Source organism: Thunnus maccoyii, chromosome 20, assembly GCF_910596095.1.
Source record: "Thunnus maccoyii chromosome 20, fThuMac1.1, whole genome shotgun sequence".
NCBI classification, from domain to species: Eukaryota; Metazoa; Chordata; class Actinopteri; order Scombriformes; family Scombridae; genus Thunnus; species Thunnus maccoyii.
The window spans coordinates 25,888,988-25,907,194 of NC_056552.1; the positions used below are offsets into that span (position 1 = coordinate 25,888,988).

The following is an 18,207-nucleotide window of genomic DNA, read 5'->3' on the forward strand; positions in this document are numbered from 1 at the left end:
CTTGTGGTCTCTATTGCATAAGACTTTCTTTGTAAATCAGATTCAAAACTGTGGATCAATCTGTGGATGTATAAAACTTCAATTCTATGAAAAATTCAGGGCTGCTTTTTTGCTTGATCTACAGAGAGAGTCCATTCGTTCTGTGGAAACAGAAAAAGCAGACAGTTTCTTAAGTAGTCAAATCACTCACACTGAAGACAATTCACCTAGAATAAAGCTTGTTTATAATAGCTATGTTATGGTTTACTCATAGTACAATCTAAGTTGACCACCATGATGTGCAATACACAATACCGTATCCCTTTTTGTGGACTACATAATACAGTGGAGTAAACAATGTTGTGAATATGCAATACTTTCAAACAGGAACATAACATTTAGTATTCAAAGAAATGCCATCATGCAGACTGCTTCCCTTCCACAGGCATCTCATGATTTGCTTTGACTGATTTTGTACACAATCCAATTCACTGCTGTTGCACTGAACATGGTCCTGCCAATATGCACTGTAATTTAACAGGCTGGAAGTGGATGCTATAATGTTGTTTTCCAAATGTGCACTGAGCATGTGTCTTCACATTATTACAGTGTTCAGTGTTAGTATTTCCACAAATGTAAGGGTTTGGTCAGTGTCACACTGTGTTACATTTTTTTAGCTGACAATACACAGCTTGTGAGCAGCTTCATATAAACACTACAATGCTGAATAAAAATCAGTACAGATTGCCTGACTCAACCAAGGTATCAACTGGAATCCATACTTGAACTATCTTTATTATATTACTGATTTTGTTTATTCTAAGTGTCCAAACCACAGCCTGTGAACTGAATATGAATCAGATGACAAAAGATTGTAGGTCATAACAGGGTCCTACAAGACAGATTTTAAAATATATCTCAATCTAGGTGTACCTAATGAATTTGAAACTGAGTGTTTGTCATTGCTGACATCCAGGTTATCATTTATGTCAAAGCAATATTTCAGTGGACTGTAAACTAGCTATCAGATCTTTCATTAATGTATTCTATGTATATGAAAAATAAAATATGCCTGCTAGTTCAATAACCATGATGTCATTACAAAAAAAAAAATCATGTGTTGTACTGTTTTTTTTCAACACATGGAACTATGTCTGTGAAATTTTAACACCCTACTTAAAATCTTTTTTAAAAAGACTCAGTGAAAAACAAAACTGGCATATTTAAACTGAGCTCTAAACTGTCCTGGTAACATCAGTATTAAAAACAATTAAAAAGCTGGGTTGCTTTTATTTTGACAAATAATCCTAAAAGGCTCATACATCCTTCAAGTCATTTCACCTACAAAATTTCTTTCTTCCTAATTCCTAAAACACACCAAACTATCATTATTCTGCACTAATGCTCCAGCAGAAAATAATTAAATACATCTCTGCTTAGATTTGCATCTGAAAAGTTTGAAGCCCTGCTAGTGATTCCTCAAGGCTGCATTGTTGATTAAAACTCACAATACAAAGTGTTAGAACAAATTACATTCTGAAAATCTTTCTGTTTGTTCTCAGTATTGGGGTATAAATGTAAAGTCTGTCCTGAGAGTGGTACCAGAGTAAGGGCCATGGAGGCTACCAAAAACATTGTAATTCATCCTCTGTGGATTAATATCCACAACATTGCAAACATGGAAATCCAGCAGGTGCCTTCTGAGCTATGGTGACATTGGTCAAAATTGTGGCCAATGTGAAAATGTGAGTTGAGGGGCTTTGTCAAATTATTAGGAATTATCCTCTGGGACCACTCACCAATTTGCCACAAATCTAGCCAGTGGCTGTCAAGATATCATGGAAGGGCTAACATACCAGCCTGCTATGGCAACACTTCCTGTCAGACCACAACAAGTTTGGGTTAGGAAAAATTCAGTTCAGTATCTTTTCCCTGAAAATGTATGCTGCATTTCAACTCTGAAAATGGATCAGGAAATGCATCCTTAAACGCAGATCCATTAAAAAATTTGCCACTCTACTCTACATTGGGTCTTTCTTCTGGAAAGCCACAGCCTTCCTCTGATGGAAGTGAGGCTTGTTCTTCTTTTGATTCCACTGGCACATCAAAATATCCCTGAAAGTTGTTCGGAAGGTCTTGTTACACAAGGCGTAGCACATGGGGTTGACTGTGCTGTTCACATAACACAACCAGTAACCCAGTGCCCATAGAGTTTGAGGGATACAGTCCTGACAGAAAGTGTTGACTAACACCATGATATTATATGGTAACCAAGTCGTGATGAAGGCAAACAGGATGGCGCTGAGTGTCCGTGCTGCTTTCTTCTCATTTGCCTTTTTTTCATTCTTGCGCTTGTTGATCTCTGTCTTGGCCTTAGAGGCAAAGCGTTTAGCCATTGCTGCATCTTTCATGGTGATGGCTGCAGGTGACTGGTCAGCAGGCGATGAGGAGACACAGTTTGATTGCGACCCTCTTTGACTTCTGATGGATGATGATGGCTGTTTGTCTTCGCTTTTCTTCACCTTTCTATGTTTCTTACCATCTAGATAGATAGATAGATAGATAGATAGATAGATAGATAGATAGATAAGACATGTTGTATTTGTATTTTTCTTTATATATGTCATGCAAACAAGACCACTTAGTAGGTTTATGTCCAACCTGTTGGAGGCCTTGATGGGTCTGCACCATGAGCTTCCTCCTCTGAACCTGACTGGTCCCCAGAGGCACAAGCTTCATTGTTATTCAAACTGTCACAGCTGCTCTGCTCTGCCTCGCCCACAGTTGTCGTGGTATTGACAGACCTCTTGGATGCATGGCGATCTGGTAGCATTGAAGAAAACTGGAAGAAAAACGCACCACATCTCCCTCTGTTTCCTATTCCTCCTGGTGTGCTGGCATTGTCCTGGTTGTTGTTCTCAGAAGGCAGCTGACTTAGTTCATAACTGCTGCAGCTTTGGGAGCTCATCTGGCGCTTCATGACTGACGAATCTCTCTGGTTGTTAGTCGCACTTTCTCCACCAGCTCTTCTACTGCCAGTCCCTTGATTTTGAGCCTGACTTTGGCACTTGCCTGACCCAGATCCCTTTAGACCCTGTATATCTTTTGCACGTTTCTCTGTCTCCTGATAGATCTTCCAAAACAGGAAGGCCATTATAGTCACTGGCAAGTAGAAGGCAGCGATAGCAGTGCAGAAGGTAATAATTGGCTCAGACAAAAACTGGATGTAGCACTCATTTGGTTGGACTGTCCGTTCACCCACAATGTACTGCCAGAATAGGATGGCTGGAGCCCAGAGAATGAAAGAGATGGACCAGGCTAAACCAATCATGGTCATGGCCCGCTTTGTTGTACGCTTGGCCCTGTAGGTCAAAGGTCTTGTCACAGAGAAATACCTAAGAAGATATAAGAAGAAAAGTAAGCAACTGTACATAGAGAGAGTAACTGTAACTCTGACTGTGTCATGCAATGCTGTCATCCTTAATACTTCTACTAGGAGTCATCAAAGTACCAACATGATACCAAATATGAATGGATGCTTTTTGTGAGCAAACTGATCTGTTAGAAAACTATGTGTCTACACTATCCAAGACATAAGTATCATCTGACCACATCTAAAGGCAAAAGTGCATTGGAAGGTCTTAGGGAGCAGGTTTCTTAGCTAACATGAGTAAAAAACAAATGGCAGGTGGAAATTAAAAGCCTAATATCCGTCTTATATGTTGGTCAGTCTGCAATCTGCAACAACATTTTTAATACTACAGCAGTCCACAGTGCAAAAAAAGGCTGTGGACCCTTGTTGTAGTTCATAAAATGAATTTTTAGGACATTGCATTACATATGGTGTTATTACATATGGTGATACATTGCTAAGCTGATAGTCAGGAGCTTAATTTTGAATTAATCATTGAAATAAGTCCCATTCAACCAAAAAATGTAATGACTCCTGTTTTGTTACCTGTCAAAGCTGATGACAAGCAGGTTCATAACTGAAGCGTTACTGGCTACGTAGTCTATTGCAAGCCATAAGTCACAGACCACTGGCCCCAGAGCCCACTGGTCCATGATGATGTAGGTGGTGTACAAGTTCATAGACAGTGTGCCAATGGTCAGGTCAGCAAATGCCAAGCTAAGCAGGTAGTAGTTGTTCACCGTCTTCAGTGCCTTATTGATCTTGAATGACACCAGCACCAGGATGTTGCCAATGACAGTGACAAGAGAAAGTGATCCAGTGAGGAAGACAATTATGATAACCTGAAGATGTAGAGGGAAGAACAGAAAGAAACAAAGAGGGTGGTTAAATGCATTACAATGTGGAAGATGCTCTTTCTCACTTTCTTATAGAGACTCTATATTACTGTTTATGTCCTGAAACGTGTGAAAAGTGTGGACAGTTAACTTTCAAAACATCAACACTGAGCTGGCCAGAAAGTTGGCAGTTGGGGGCTTCAAATTATCCATATGGTTTCTTGAAACCAACAATGCTATTGAACAGCAAATGCCATTGTATCGAAATGTTGGCAAAATTCTCAAATCACCGGCCAAATCAAAGTGCTGGATACCACCATGGTTAGTTTGGAAAATATGCTTTTTAGGGTAAACTGACTGGGGGTAAACTATTGGAACACTGTCCAGGCATAAGAAAAGACAATGCAGACCTCTACCAAGCAATAAGAAAACCACTTTATGTAGATTCATTTTGTAGTGGATCCCAGCATCCACAGATGTTTGTATTTTATTTTTACATATAATCTCTGCCCATCCATGTTGTAATGTACATTTTTATGCAGATGATGCATTCTTACAGGTGAGAACAGTCTCTCAATTTGACCATTACAATATGCTTTTACAGTATGCTTTTCAGCATTCTCTTATTATTCTCATTATTATCATTCTCTTATTAAACACAAGCTTGTTTTAAATAAAAATGGATGGATGCACAATAATTTAATCCGACTTCTAGAAGTACTTATATAAACAGAAAGAATTGAGTCACTCATTAATTTAGACAAGTTCATCGCTTTTCATAGATGCAAAGTTTATCTTGGAACATCAAGCGACTATTTCAAATGAGCCAGAAATTCCCTTGGGCTTTGGAGCAACTATGTGAAGAGTGCAGCTGAGTGTTTGGCTGGTGGTTAGAATTCCATTCTACTGAAGCAGTGGAATTCACACAGGGCGGCCACAAAACTGCCCTGCATGCTCTGTCCTGGGGTCCTTTTACTCATTTTGTTGCTATCAACCTGTCTACACATGTACATGAGATGGCAAAGGTGGCAAAAAGCATGTTTCAAAACAACAGTATAAACAGTATCATCAACTAATTTGTATGGTCATATGACCATGACTAACAATTAAAAATGATTTCAAAAAATTGTATCTATTAGTGGTTTATTAAAGGTGCAGTGTGTAGAATTTAGTGGCATCTAGCGGAACGGACTTGGCAGAAATGGAATATAATATTCATAAGTATGTTTAAATTAGTGTAAGATCACCAGAAAATAAGAGGAATTGTGTTTTTGTTACCTTAGAATGAGTCCTTTATAGGTTCTCCTACATGCTTGGAAGGGGAGGGGGAGGGGTATTCAGTTGGTTGCAATCTGCGACCTCACAGCTAGATGCCAGTAAATCCTACACACTGGCCCTTTAATATCTTAGGGGCTGTTCAGTGTTTTTGGTAAAATGGAAACACAGCTGATTGTTACCTGCCAGACTGTGTGTCCTCCTAATGGATCAAACTCCTCTGCTGGCAACATTAATGTCCTGTTAACTGGTGATTCAGTGAAGTTTCCTCCTTGCCTTGAGACATGACTCACGTTATACTGCTTCCACCCAACAACACTGTCAGATAACATGGCCAGCTCTGGAAAAGAGCCACCTGAAGATGAGGAGAAAAGATTTAAAAGCCACAATTCAAGGCACTACATGTTAATATGAATATTTTTTTATTGACATTTTTCCAATCGTAGTAAATCAAAACCGCACAGAACCAAATAATCCTGTACAAATAACAAAGTGACCTCATGGACTGTCTTTCTCAAAGACTTTGTTGAAGGCTACATGAAATTCTGTCAGATTTGGTCAGTCTACAATTATTGTCCCTGTGAATCACATAGAATTCCACAGAAGTCTACAGATCTTTTATCAGCAGATTTGTTACACCTGTGTTACACCTGCATTATGTCAGCAACCTTTGGTTTCGATAATAAAATTTTGATTCTTTTTTTATCCATATCATTTTGTCTATCTCTTTTTAGTTTTATTGTTTGTATGCTCCTTTTTGCATTTTATCTAGTCTTCCTATATTTGTTTTTCTTCCTACCCTGTCTTCCTGATTTTTCTTATTATAATCGACTTTATCTAAAATGCAATATTGGGGAGTACCTTGCAAGTAAGCTCTTTTGGTTTACTTATACCCTGTGCATATCATTCTAGATGTTTATTGAATGCTTTTAAAAGATCATTTAAAATGTGCACACAAATACAAAATATATCTGTGGGGCGGCTGTGGCTCAGGAATCAGAAGATCGGCGGTTTGATTCCCGGCTCCTCCAGGCCACATATTGAAGTGTCCTTGGGCAAAATACTGAACCCCAAATTGCTCCCAAAGGCTGTGCCATCAGTGTGTGGATGTGTGTGAATGATTAGAAACTTCTACTGATGAGCAGGCACTTTGCATGGCAGCCTCTGCCATTAGCGTATGAGTGTGTATGAATGGATGAATGTGGCTTGTTGTGTAAAAAGCGCTTTGGGTGGTTGGAAGAGTAGAAAGGTGGTATATAAATGCAATCCATTTATTTGCATTACTTATTTGTTATGGTGCTCTAGACAGTACCTAAAATGGCAGGCTCAGCTGTGATGGCAGGATCAGGCTGGTCTCTCATACCAGGAGTATTGTTGGTGAAGAAGTGGATAGGATCAGAGCTGGAGGTCAAGTTCATGATGACCAATGGACGTCTGGAAAAAAAGAGGAGAAAATAGATCTGCAGATGCAAAATGCAGGATTAACTTGACTTGTTTCTTTAACATTTTTACAAAAGCTTTTGGAGAAAAATAGTTATAAAGAGGTTACTACTCGAAGCACATGTTACCATCACTTGGCAGATTGTGACAAATTGGAGCAAAAGGTACTATATCCACAGGCACACATACATGTTGTACACTAATTACTGGCCACTACAGGTTTTTGTTATGAGCACCAAGCTACAACCATCTGTGTTCATCATAAAAAATATGACACACAATGGATCTGTGTTCATCATAAAAAATATGACACACAATGGATCTGTTTTTGAGGAAGCATATTTAAGAACTGGTCAGAGCAACCATCAGGATTAGACTGGTGCATGTAAAAATAAAATGTATAGGGCAGCAAAAATATGCATTTGGAACAGTGCATATGAAAAGAGTGTGTATCAAAGCCAACTCTCTGACTTCATAACACCTTCAAACAAAAGGCAGCTGAACTTTAACGGAACAAACTTGAGGCAAAACAAATACAGAGTCCACAAACAGCTGTGGATTAAAGCATTCGTGGATCCCCAGACTACACTTTTTGTTGAGCCCCCTACCGTATTACCAAACAATGAGACAACTCAGTAATTCACAAGTTTGACACAGCACGTCTGTAGGGACTACAGAACAAAACACACACACACATAGACAACAGTGGCACAAGCACACATACACCTATATCCTGTAATATAAACAAAGCAATGCCTTTATATTAGCAATCATGAGCCACAGTTATATCACCATGACATCTGACAACAGAAACAGGAAAAATATGTTATCACAGACAGCAGGAGAGGACTGAATGGAGCTTTAACAGGGACAGAGTAACCAGCATTCTAGCTGCCCAGTCTCGGTCGGCTGTGTGACATCAAAGTAAAAATTACAATTTAAATTGATAATGGTAGATGCATAGGTGCCTGAGCAATGGAGCAAGTGGAGCAAATGCATCCCCATTATTCAGTTAGGGGGAGCAAAGTTATGGTTTTGCAACGTCACTTTTTGTCTTTTTTAAAATAAACTTATCATACAGTCCCCAAAATCGGGTGATTATATTTAAGCAGCCTATATCGATGATTATTTTTTCTATTTTTATCACCTGACAAAAACAAGTAATAAAAAAATCTGACCTTTTCAGACCACCCTTTGAGTTGTTTTAGTCCAACCTGTCCTGAGATTAAGACAGACAGAGCAGAGCTTTTCCTCACGGCGCCAAAGTGTGAATTAACAAACACTCAAATGTTCAGCGATGGAAAGTAACTTGTTTAGACTTCTGCAGAATACTCTGCTTTGGTTTCAGTCAGAATTTGGATGGAGTTATTTTTAAATATGATGATGCATCACTCCATGTAATGATCTCTCATCTGGCTGCTCTGCTCTGTGCTTTAATTATTATGATTATTCTCTCATTTTCTCATACACGGTAAATGAGAGCTGCAGATTTACTCTAAGGGGAAGTGAAGTCTACTCCTCAACTAAAATGGCCCTTTTAAGTTTTGAGGAGCAAAAATCACCTCCTTAGTTGTGCATTAAAAAATAGTTCTTGATTTGAGATAATGTGGGTTAAAATAGTCTGCTTTTGAAGTGAAGATTATTCATTGAAGATGGCCTGGTAGCCTGCAACCTACTAACATTTTAGGCTACATAATGTTTTTATGAATATAATTTCAAATATTAAATTATAAAATAGCCATTCTTCTAATAATCATTTCCTGTTCTGATCCACCCAATTATATACTGTTCTTGATGGATTCTTGGTTTTCGTAGCACCCTCAATCTAACTAATCTAGACTAGTGCAGGTGGCTGTTTCTTGACTTAATCCAAGAGGTTAGGTGGTGCAGAAATGCAGGAAATTTGTTTTAGATTACTTTTTTTTCCTGGGGAAGGACGCCCAGACCCCTCCCCCCACAAATTATGTATTTCTCCAAGTTTGCTCCCCCATTTTAAAACATAACCAGACGCCTATGGGTAAATGCATAGTTGCCATTACAGTACCAGTACAGTGCTAGTATTCAAATTGCACACATGCAGCAATCCACGTTCAATCATTGTTCATCCTCCAAATCCAAAAAAAAAAAAAAAATGAATCTGGTTAACCAACAGGTTTACTTTATGCTAACATGGTATAATCCTATCAAGCACAAGAGAGGGCTACAGCAGATAGAAGTTTGAATACTTACATTAAAAGCTGGTACACCTGCTTCCAGGTCTAGTTTAAATGTTTTTGTTGGACTGCCTAATATTAACATTAACTGCCTAATTTTTTTTCTATTGATGGTTGGCTAATTAACTGCAAGTGTTGTATTTTGTTTCAGCCTTGTATGTGAGCAACGACCCATTTATCAGTAAATCCAGACTTCATTTAAAGAGTTTTTTGTACTTACACATACAATATGCAGTTAAGCATTGTTTTAGATTGTAAACATGTAAAAGTTCATGGGCTTGTTTGTTTTAGGCGCTTCACTGGGATAAACCCCAGAGGGGAATGAAGGCCAGCCATGGAAAGATGGACAGGCAAGATGGTCAAAAAGAAGGTGCAGACAGTAAATCACCACTCGCCAAAAATAACCTGATGCATTTTGAGTGGCACTTTGTTAGTTAGGTGACCCTTTGTGTTTGAAATGTTTCTCTGCCATCCAATTGTTTCATTTCTCATTCTCTCTCTGCTTAATTTTCATTCTCTCTCACACAGCGAGCAGTCAGCCTGGACACCCGTATCTGACCCACAAATGGAAACCATTTTAAAGGCATCACAAGCCATGTTATTTTGTATTCTGTTTAATTTTGATTTTTTTTTAATAGACTACATTTTGTCATATATTGCTGCATTTTAATAAATGTTCCGTTCCATAAAAATGTCACTTGCCTTATCTTTTATTAGGCGTTTTAGTGGTCATGCATTTTTAAAAATAAAAGAGCTGATCATTTTTAGATCTCACTTCTGGATCACAAAGATTAAAGACATGTTGTTATTTACAGTTTATGTCTACAATTCACAGTTTGTAAATTTTGATAAAGCAAAACTTAAGTAGTTTTACAGTAAACTACAGTTCGGAATTGTTCATGTAGATTTGTGTAGCAAATGTTCTGTAAACATACAGAACAAGGAAAAAAATAATCCACTGTTGCCTTTTAGCACTGGTCCAGTCCATACTCACAACAACTTAAACCAAGAAGTAAACATGTAGTCACATGGGCTGACAGGTAACTGATTGGACAGTTTTGGTGATGGCATCTTGCATAATAAGTGCAAAATGGACCCATGCTGGGAAATCAAATTCTGGTTACTAAAAGCATGTCATGCTGCACATTACTGCACCGGCAACTGTACAGGTCCAATGGGAGGAGGACCCAAATGCAGACAAACAAACACACAAGGCAAGCAGGTAGGATTAAGGGAAATTTACTCAAGGCAAATGTCAGGAACAGCTCACAGGTTGTCAACAGGAAGGCAGCCCAAATCAGGCAAACAAGTCCAAAGGGGCAAGACAGGCAGGCAGGTCATAAACAACCAGCAGGTCCAAACACAGGTAGCAGATAACACACAGAGCAGAGGGGTGTACTACGAAGCGAGATCAGTGGGTTAGAGAGGTATGTTGAGCCTAAAGCCAGGGTTTTCAATGTCACGAATGTAGCTCACTTTTAACTTGGCTAGATCACCATGGTAACTTATACTGCAAACTTAACCTGGTCCAGAGCAGGTTATGTTCTGAGTTTCGGCTTAAATCGGCAATTAAAAGCGCCGTCCTTTCACTACCTGATTTGCTGCCAAGTCCGTTTAACACTGCTGGCACTGCAGCTATTAGAACACTGATTAGAAAATTAAAATACAAAAATAAAATTGATTAGACTATTGTTATTTATCACAGATAATATTCAATCTATAATATTAATTTCTCTTTATTTTGGCCAAAACCTAAAGTGATTTCCACTTATCCTTCATTATGGGACAGAGTCAGACCTAAATGCACTTCTTGAGTATAATGTTTAAATCTGCAGCAAGAGCTCTGGATGTGGGAGGCACAGAGAGTGCATTGAGTGGTAAAATAAGTATATAAACTAATTACGTAATTAATAAATTAATGAATTAGTGTTTTAATTAATGAATTTACACGATCAGCAATTTTCTGCAAGCAGTCATCTCTCACCTTACTTACAGCCACTGCATTGTTTTTTGCTGTGATAATGTGTTTATATTCCTCATAGTTCTCCATTATAATGACTTGTTCGTCCTGACTGACGCAGGCGGCACGTGATCTTTCCATTTTGTGCGGAAAAAGAGTCAAATGACGCACCAAATGCCCCTTTTTATGGGGATGCGCACAGAGCCTGAAGCAGAAAGCCTGGGTTAACGAAGAAAGTTCATATCCACCATTTTGATACCACTTATCTCTGATTGCGAGTTCAGGGTTTGTCAAGCCAGCTCACACAAAGAAAGCCTGAGTATGTTGAACTTGCTTCGTAGTACACCCCTCAGGAATTCAAAGGCACACAGCAACGTTGACAAACTGGCAAGGAATGAATGACTGAGGACAGATATACGTAGCAATGGGACTCATGGGGTAATGAGCAGCAGGTGCAGACAATTTGGGAGTGGCAACAGGTGAGTGGGTGTGGGAACCAGGCAGAAAAGTCTGGGGGCATCTGGTGGACAGGTGGACAATGGCAAAACCAACAGGAAGAGACTGTAGGGCTGAAGGAATGGACAGAGACAGAAAGGGCAGGGAAACACAAACAGGACCTAGGCAGGATTTGTGACAATACTGTAATATGACAGAAGGATAGTTACTGTGTAGTCACTACGTTTTATACATTTCAGTCACGTCATTGTAATTGTGATTACAAACTCAATTTCAATTAACTTCTTAAAGTTAAAGTTACTGTGCAAAAATTTTAGGCATTTTAGATGTTTGAATTCTTATCCATTATGCAATACCATCAGGGAGGCATCTGATTTGTCCCAAATGTATTCTGCAGCATGACAACAAGCCCAAACATCCTGCCAGAGTCATAAAGAACTATCTTCAGTAACAAGAAGAACAAGGAGTCCTGCAACAGATAGTTTGACCCCCACAGAGCCCTGATCTCAACATCATGAGTCAGTCTGGGATTACATGAAGAGACAGAAGCAGCTTAGACGCCTGAATCCACAGAAGAAGCAACTTCTCCAAGATGCAGGAACAACCGACCTGCTGACTACCTGAAAAACTGTGTACAGGTGTGCTGAGGAGAACTGTTGCTGTTTTAAAGGCAAAGCTGCTCACAGCAAATATTGATTTCATTTAGGTTTCTTCTGTTTACTCAACTTTGTATGAAGTTAACTGATGAATAAAAACTATTCATGGCATTATTTTTGAAAGCATCCTCACTTTACTTTTTTACAGCCTAAAACTTTTGCAAAGTACTGTATTTGTATAGTATATAGATGTGACACTGTGTTTTGTGTTTAAACTGTAGTCTGAATCAACATCAACAGCAGCAGGGTAGAGAGATTAATGGAGCTTAGCCTCTGAATTATATGTTTCCTGATCAGCCAGTTAATTGCCAGAAAGAACTTTTCTGTTTGGAGTGCAGTATCATTTGTGTGTGTTGGCTGGAGGAGAGCTCTGGTCTGAGGTGGTGCGTTCCAGGATTGGGCATTTTATTTCCCAGTTACCACAGTATAACTTTGAAAACTCCATTTGAATTGGAGTATTTTGTTCTTGCTGGAGAGGCTTTCTGAATCAAACCTTAATGGCACAACAGATTAAGACATATGGGACACTGTACACAACATCATAAGGAACCATTAGGGAAGCTTGTGCTGCTCATGATAATTAAACTTACAAATAATAATCACAGGTGACTGATACAAGAGAGATGGTGTGTATCTTGCAACTATACATTTAGAGCCTTCGTCAGCCACTTGTGCAAGCGGGTGCTCAGCTGATGTCCTGGATGTTTTGGTACCACAGAGAAACTCTTCCTTGTATATAAAATTAAAGTTATTTTAAAAGGTTGGCAATGGACTGGATTTTTAGTGGCCATTTGCAGCCATTTGATAATGGCTGAGACAGCCTTAGTTTAAAAGTTTTTGTGCACTTGTTAGGGCCAATTAGTTTGGATTGCAGGGGTTCACAAATGCAAAATGATGCACTTTTATTTCAGAAAACTTCAAGAAAGCAGTGAGTGGTCATAACCTTAAGAGGCCTGTCAATACACCTTTAATATATGAACACAGGTTTAGCTCATAGTTAAAACTATCCTTTGCCTCTTCTCTGCTAAGCCCCAGGCAATATGGTAATCTCACAGTATAATTTCCCCATGGGTGTTCTGAACTCCACGTAGATGCCCAAGCACCCATAAAATCTGTTCCTATGCAGTCACCAATGATGACAGTCTCTTTGTTCCTTCATGCAGTGCTTTTGGACATGAAAAACTGCAGACAACAAACAAAAAAGTGCAGTCATAGCAGCCTAATGACTTTTGTTGTAAAATATTAATAATTCTTACTTTTGATCAAAGTACTGGGGCACCAGTGCTTTGCAGGGTGGCCCCCACTGCAGTGGATCTTCTCTCCTTGTGTGTATTCTTTGATGATGAAAATGACCTAAGCATTAGAAGTGAAAAATATTCCAGCAGAGTTCCATTGCATTGCTGATTCTGGCATAGATTAGCATAGCCTGTAAAGAATAGATGATATTACTAATACAGGCTGTACTAATTAAAGCCAGAACCATCATATCTCCTTGTCTTCAATCTGTGCCTATAGCTCTTATGTATGATGTTGGGGAAGAGAAAGGTTTGATAGATTCAAGAGTTGTAGCTAAGGGGCTATATTCTTACACAAAGGACACATTTAATATGCATTTCAATACATGGAAAAAACAACTAAATAAATAAAAATAAATAGATAAACATTTAACAAAGTAAATAATCCCATTTATATTTAGCCTCTTTCCCATTTTACAATTCCATGTAACACTCATACAGTTTGGAAGGTCCTTTCACCATGAAATAAATTTAGAGAAAAATAGAAATCAAAGGGCAAAAGAGTAAATAAAAACTATAATTCCTGGAAAGATCAGAAAGGTGGCGATAATTAAAAAAAACAAGTGTGGGTTCCTATTACCAGCAAAATCAGCTACTGATATCATGACCTCCTTCACAGTTTAGTGTAACTTGATCTGAGAACAAAAAATTTCAGTAAACTAATGATAGTCAGTAGCCTCCAGACAAACAGATGATACATGTGTCAAACTATGGACAAATCTGAGGAGAAACAGTTTGGTCCATCATCTTACAAGTAAGGAAATATCTCTCCTACACTGTCAAATTAGTATTTTTCTTGAGTTGCTTACCTGACCACTTAGTTAATGATAGTCCTATTATACATCTGTGTCATGAAAGCTGCAGGAGACATTTTATATTAAGCAGGTCTGCATGGAAACTTTAAGCACTATGTGGGTGGGAAACTCTACCATCAAATACTGAAACATTGAAAATAATTTTGGTGCATAAGTTCACTTTGTTTACTATTTTAAGCCCTGAATGATATGATGTTCCTGTCAAAGGCATTGGAGAACCTATACACAGGCCTGGATCTTTCACCGTAAAGTATTAGCTGGCTTAATTTCTAAGTGATTTATTTTATGTGGTGAAGAAAAGGGGGTAACACTTTACAATATGGTAGATGTTGTTCCTGAGTTGTTCCTCACACAATCCTTATTAACTAGCTGCAATTTTGTATACTGTATCATGAAAAAGGGATATTTGATGGAGAACACATTTCAGCCATAACCCAATACAAACAATCTAAATCCCTGTGTTAAATCTCTGAGCTTGAATATCCATAAAACACACACCAGTTCACTTACAAGTCTAATTAGATAAGATTTAGGCTACTACTAATCTATGTCTCATGGTTTTGGACTTAAGCCTGTCTCTCACTATTAGTTTAATTTAGTCACAGCCTGTGATGAAGTAGATCTAAAATAACTGGGAGCCATATATTAAGATTGTGGGATACTTTAAGCATGCATTGTTTTTACCCAATAAAAGTTGGGATCAAATGTTAAAAGAATGCTTTCAAAGCCACAAAACCCCAGTCAAACGTGTGAGTATATGCACATAACATTATCACACCCTAAAATTAATATTCTCAGTATATTCCCTTAACCAAAAATTATTTGCTAAGCTCAAGAGAAATACTTTTGGTCTGAATGTGTTTGAATTAAAATGCACAACTGTGCCTGTAGGCATCTTTGATACAAAAAACTGAGACACCCCTGGGCTACCCGTCACATCTTGCTCGTTTCCCATTTGTAGATAGATATTTTTTAACCTCTCGTTTTGCTTTACTGTAAAAGAAACATATTCTGTCTAGGATTATGTTTTTATATCAACATAATGAATGTATCTGCAAAGTCACAAAATGTTAATTTTGAGGGTATATGCAAAATGTTCCCTACAGACTTATTTCATTTGTTTTTCCTGAAATGTGCAGGCATCACGAAATGTTAATTCATAAGTTGGAACATGCAGATATGCTGTGCAATATTTATATGATACTATCAAGAAATATGGGAATAGTTTATTTGTAATTTAGAGAAACTTAAGGGAAAATATTTAAGATAAAAAGTTACTTTAAGAGGTTGATGAATGTGATGTGTTTTTCTAATTTGTTATGGATGTTGAAATTCATAACTAGTTCTTTTCTTATTATTTTGAATAATTTAAGGAAGCAAAACCCACATGTTGAGTTAATAAAATGCACTTACCAGTCCACTCTGGTTCCCAGAATCCAGTATGATATCCTGCTGGGAAGCTCAGCTCTTCTCCTGCAGCATGCTGCTCTCTACTGTGGCTCTGACTGCTCAGTTGGTGTGTGACTGGAGCCTCCAGCTCCGCCTTTGATAACTGTTTTGCTAATGTCTGCAGTGGAACCTCTCACATCTGGGCTGTTACATGACAATAAGATGTTTTATGAGGGTGGCCCTGGGGGATCAAGAGCTAGTAATGCTTAGCCTGTCACAGCGCAGATAATCAAATAGGTATACAGCATATAAGAAGTGGCAGTAAAGTGTTTCAACACCTCAAATGAGTGAGAATAATTTAACTAACAGACAGACCCCCAATGTCCACTGAATGCAGCCGTGTTTCAGCTCCGAGGAAGGTACTGGAACAAAGTATCTGTGACAACATCTTGTCAGAGACAAAAAATGTGGAGAAAATAACAATACTGAACATGTGCAGACAGGTGACAAATAAAATGAAAAATGTGAATAAATGAGTGGTGAAACATAATGAATGCAGATGCTTCCACACAGGTGCACTACATAGTACAATTAGGCAAGTAACGTCCAGTCTTGTTCTGTGGCATGTATAAAAATATTGAGGATGCCCCATTAATTCTGATTTTGTATCAAGATGGAAAAAGGAAAAGATCTAAATGACTTTGCAAGAGGGTCCATTGTTGGGGCATGGATGGCAGGAGCTTCAGTCACAAAGACTACTCAACTGACTAGTGTTTCAATTAGAACAATGACTAAAGTGACGCTGCATTTAGAGCTATAGGAAAGACATCATTAAACACCTGTGGGATATTTTGGACTAACGTGTTTGTCAGTGTTCTACACCACCATCATCAAAACACCAAATGAAGAAGAAAGAATATCTTTTGGAAAAATGGTGTTCCATCCCTCCTGTAGAGTTCCATACACTTGTTGAATCAGTGCCAGGGTGCATTGAAGCTGTTCTGGTGGCACTCAGTGGCTCACCATTTTATTAAGACATTTTATGTTGGTTTTTCCTTTAATTTGTCATTTGTTTGTCACTGCTCAGGAACAGCCTGCTTTTGAAATGTTTGCAATAGATATTTGAAGTGTGAGCTGTGACGACGTCTCACTACAATAAGAACACAATGCAGCCACATTAGACAAGACTGATAAACTGATGCAAGAAATCATTTAAAAGAGTGATGAAAAAACTGTTGCCAAACTAACTATATTAGAATATATACATCATAAATATATTTAACATATACATAAACAGACATAAGACTTTGTATCCCAAATTTTGAAATTTTTGAAAATTCTTGGACACACAGGCTGTGATTTAAAACATTTTTTTAAGTTTTAGCTGGCTTAATTTCAAATTAGGGTTCACTTTCAATTGCTTTCAATTGAGCACAGGTTGTGTCACACTGCCACTCACTCAAAAAAAAAAACAGCCTTGGGTATCAATATTGTACAGAGCCCCCCAGGGGTCATGTGGCAGATGTAAAATATTGAGTGGAAATCTGTGAGAACAGATGTGCAAACCTTGAGCACGGGTTGAAAACAACATGTCTACTGGATCTACGTAACGGGCAGTTATACCTCCATTTTGGCCCATCCTGCTCTCTGTGATCACTTATACTATGTTTCAATGAAGCTAAACTCACGATATAGTTGTTCTCATTTGTATATGTGCAAATATTGTCCATGATGTGCATATGTGCAACATATTTGCATATGTTTTTGTTGTAGAGTATGAAATTAGATTGTGGCACGTTTATAATATAACATATGTTATATTAAAGTCGGCTTTCATCTGAATGAATATGACAATATGCAATCCTGACTCTACTTGCCACATGTATACTCCTGTAAGACATTGAGCTTTGTGGAAGTAACCATACCTTTGCCTTTGCAGATACGTTTTCAATATAAGGAAACCCCTCTTCTGTAAATCTGGAATCTGGACAACCCTGAGGTAGAGCATCAGGCATTTAATTTGAGGGTCCAGGGTTTTTGAGTGCAATTACCCTTGATGTTGCAATTGCTTTTTCAACGTGATACTTCTCACAATATTGTTTTTATCAACTGAACCTGGGCGTTAGACTGAAGATCTAAAGGTCCCTGGTTCGATCCCGGGTTTCGGCAAAAACAAATTGGGCTGTCTCTGTCGTTCAGCCACAGATGCCAATGCTACAGTAGTGTGGGGGGTTTTCTGCTGGTGGCCTTTCTCCAAGCGGATTGAGAGAAAAGCAAAATAAAGATCTTACTCTGCACAATTCATTGCCGCTTCCACTCATGTGCAAGGGCGACAGTTTAAGATGTTTGCAGAGTACTCCTGGAAGCTGCAACTTTGAAAATGAAGGAGCACTTTTGCACAAACAAGTTCACCCATTGGCTGACTTTACGTCTAACCGACACTTGCTGATTATTCAGTGTTTTCTGTGAACATAGTTTTCA

At 38.4% G+C, this 18,207-nt stretch overlaps 1 protein-coding gene across 5 annotated transcripts in view; it reads right to left on the bottom strand.

Moving 5' to 3' along the window:
* The window catches only part of LOC121887123 (muscarinic acetylcholine receptor M1-like), a 28,900-nt gene continuing 10,693 nt past the window's right edge, over nt 1-18,207 (bottom strand). The window contains exons 1-7 of one of the 5 annotated variants that reach the window (XM_042397700.1): nt 11,420-11,494; nt 10,399-10,553; nt 6,815-6,936; nt 5,685-5,857; nt 3,938-4,233; nt 2,641-3,374; nt 1-2,521 (exon numbers count right to left, since the gene is read on the bottom strand). In XM_042397700.1, the coding sequence (XP_042253634.1) occupies nt 2,001-2,521; nt 2,641-3,374; nt 3,938-4,233; nt 5,685-5,857; nt 6,815-6,920 (1,830 nt within the window). In that variant the 5' untranslated portion in view covers nt 6,921-6,936; nt 10,399-10,553; nt 11,420-11,494 and the 3' untranslated portion in view covers nt 1-2,000. Of the gene's footprint in view, nt 2,522-2,640; nt 3,375-3,937; nt 4,234-5,684; nt 5,858-6,814; nt 6,937-10,398; nt 10,706-11,419; nt 11,495-15,750; nt 16,003-18,207 lie in introns of those variants that run through there. The other 4 variants (XM_042397702.1, XM_042397701.1, XM_042397703.1 and 1 more) reach the window with 4 other exon arrangements.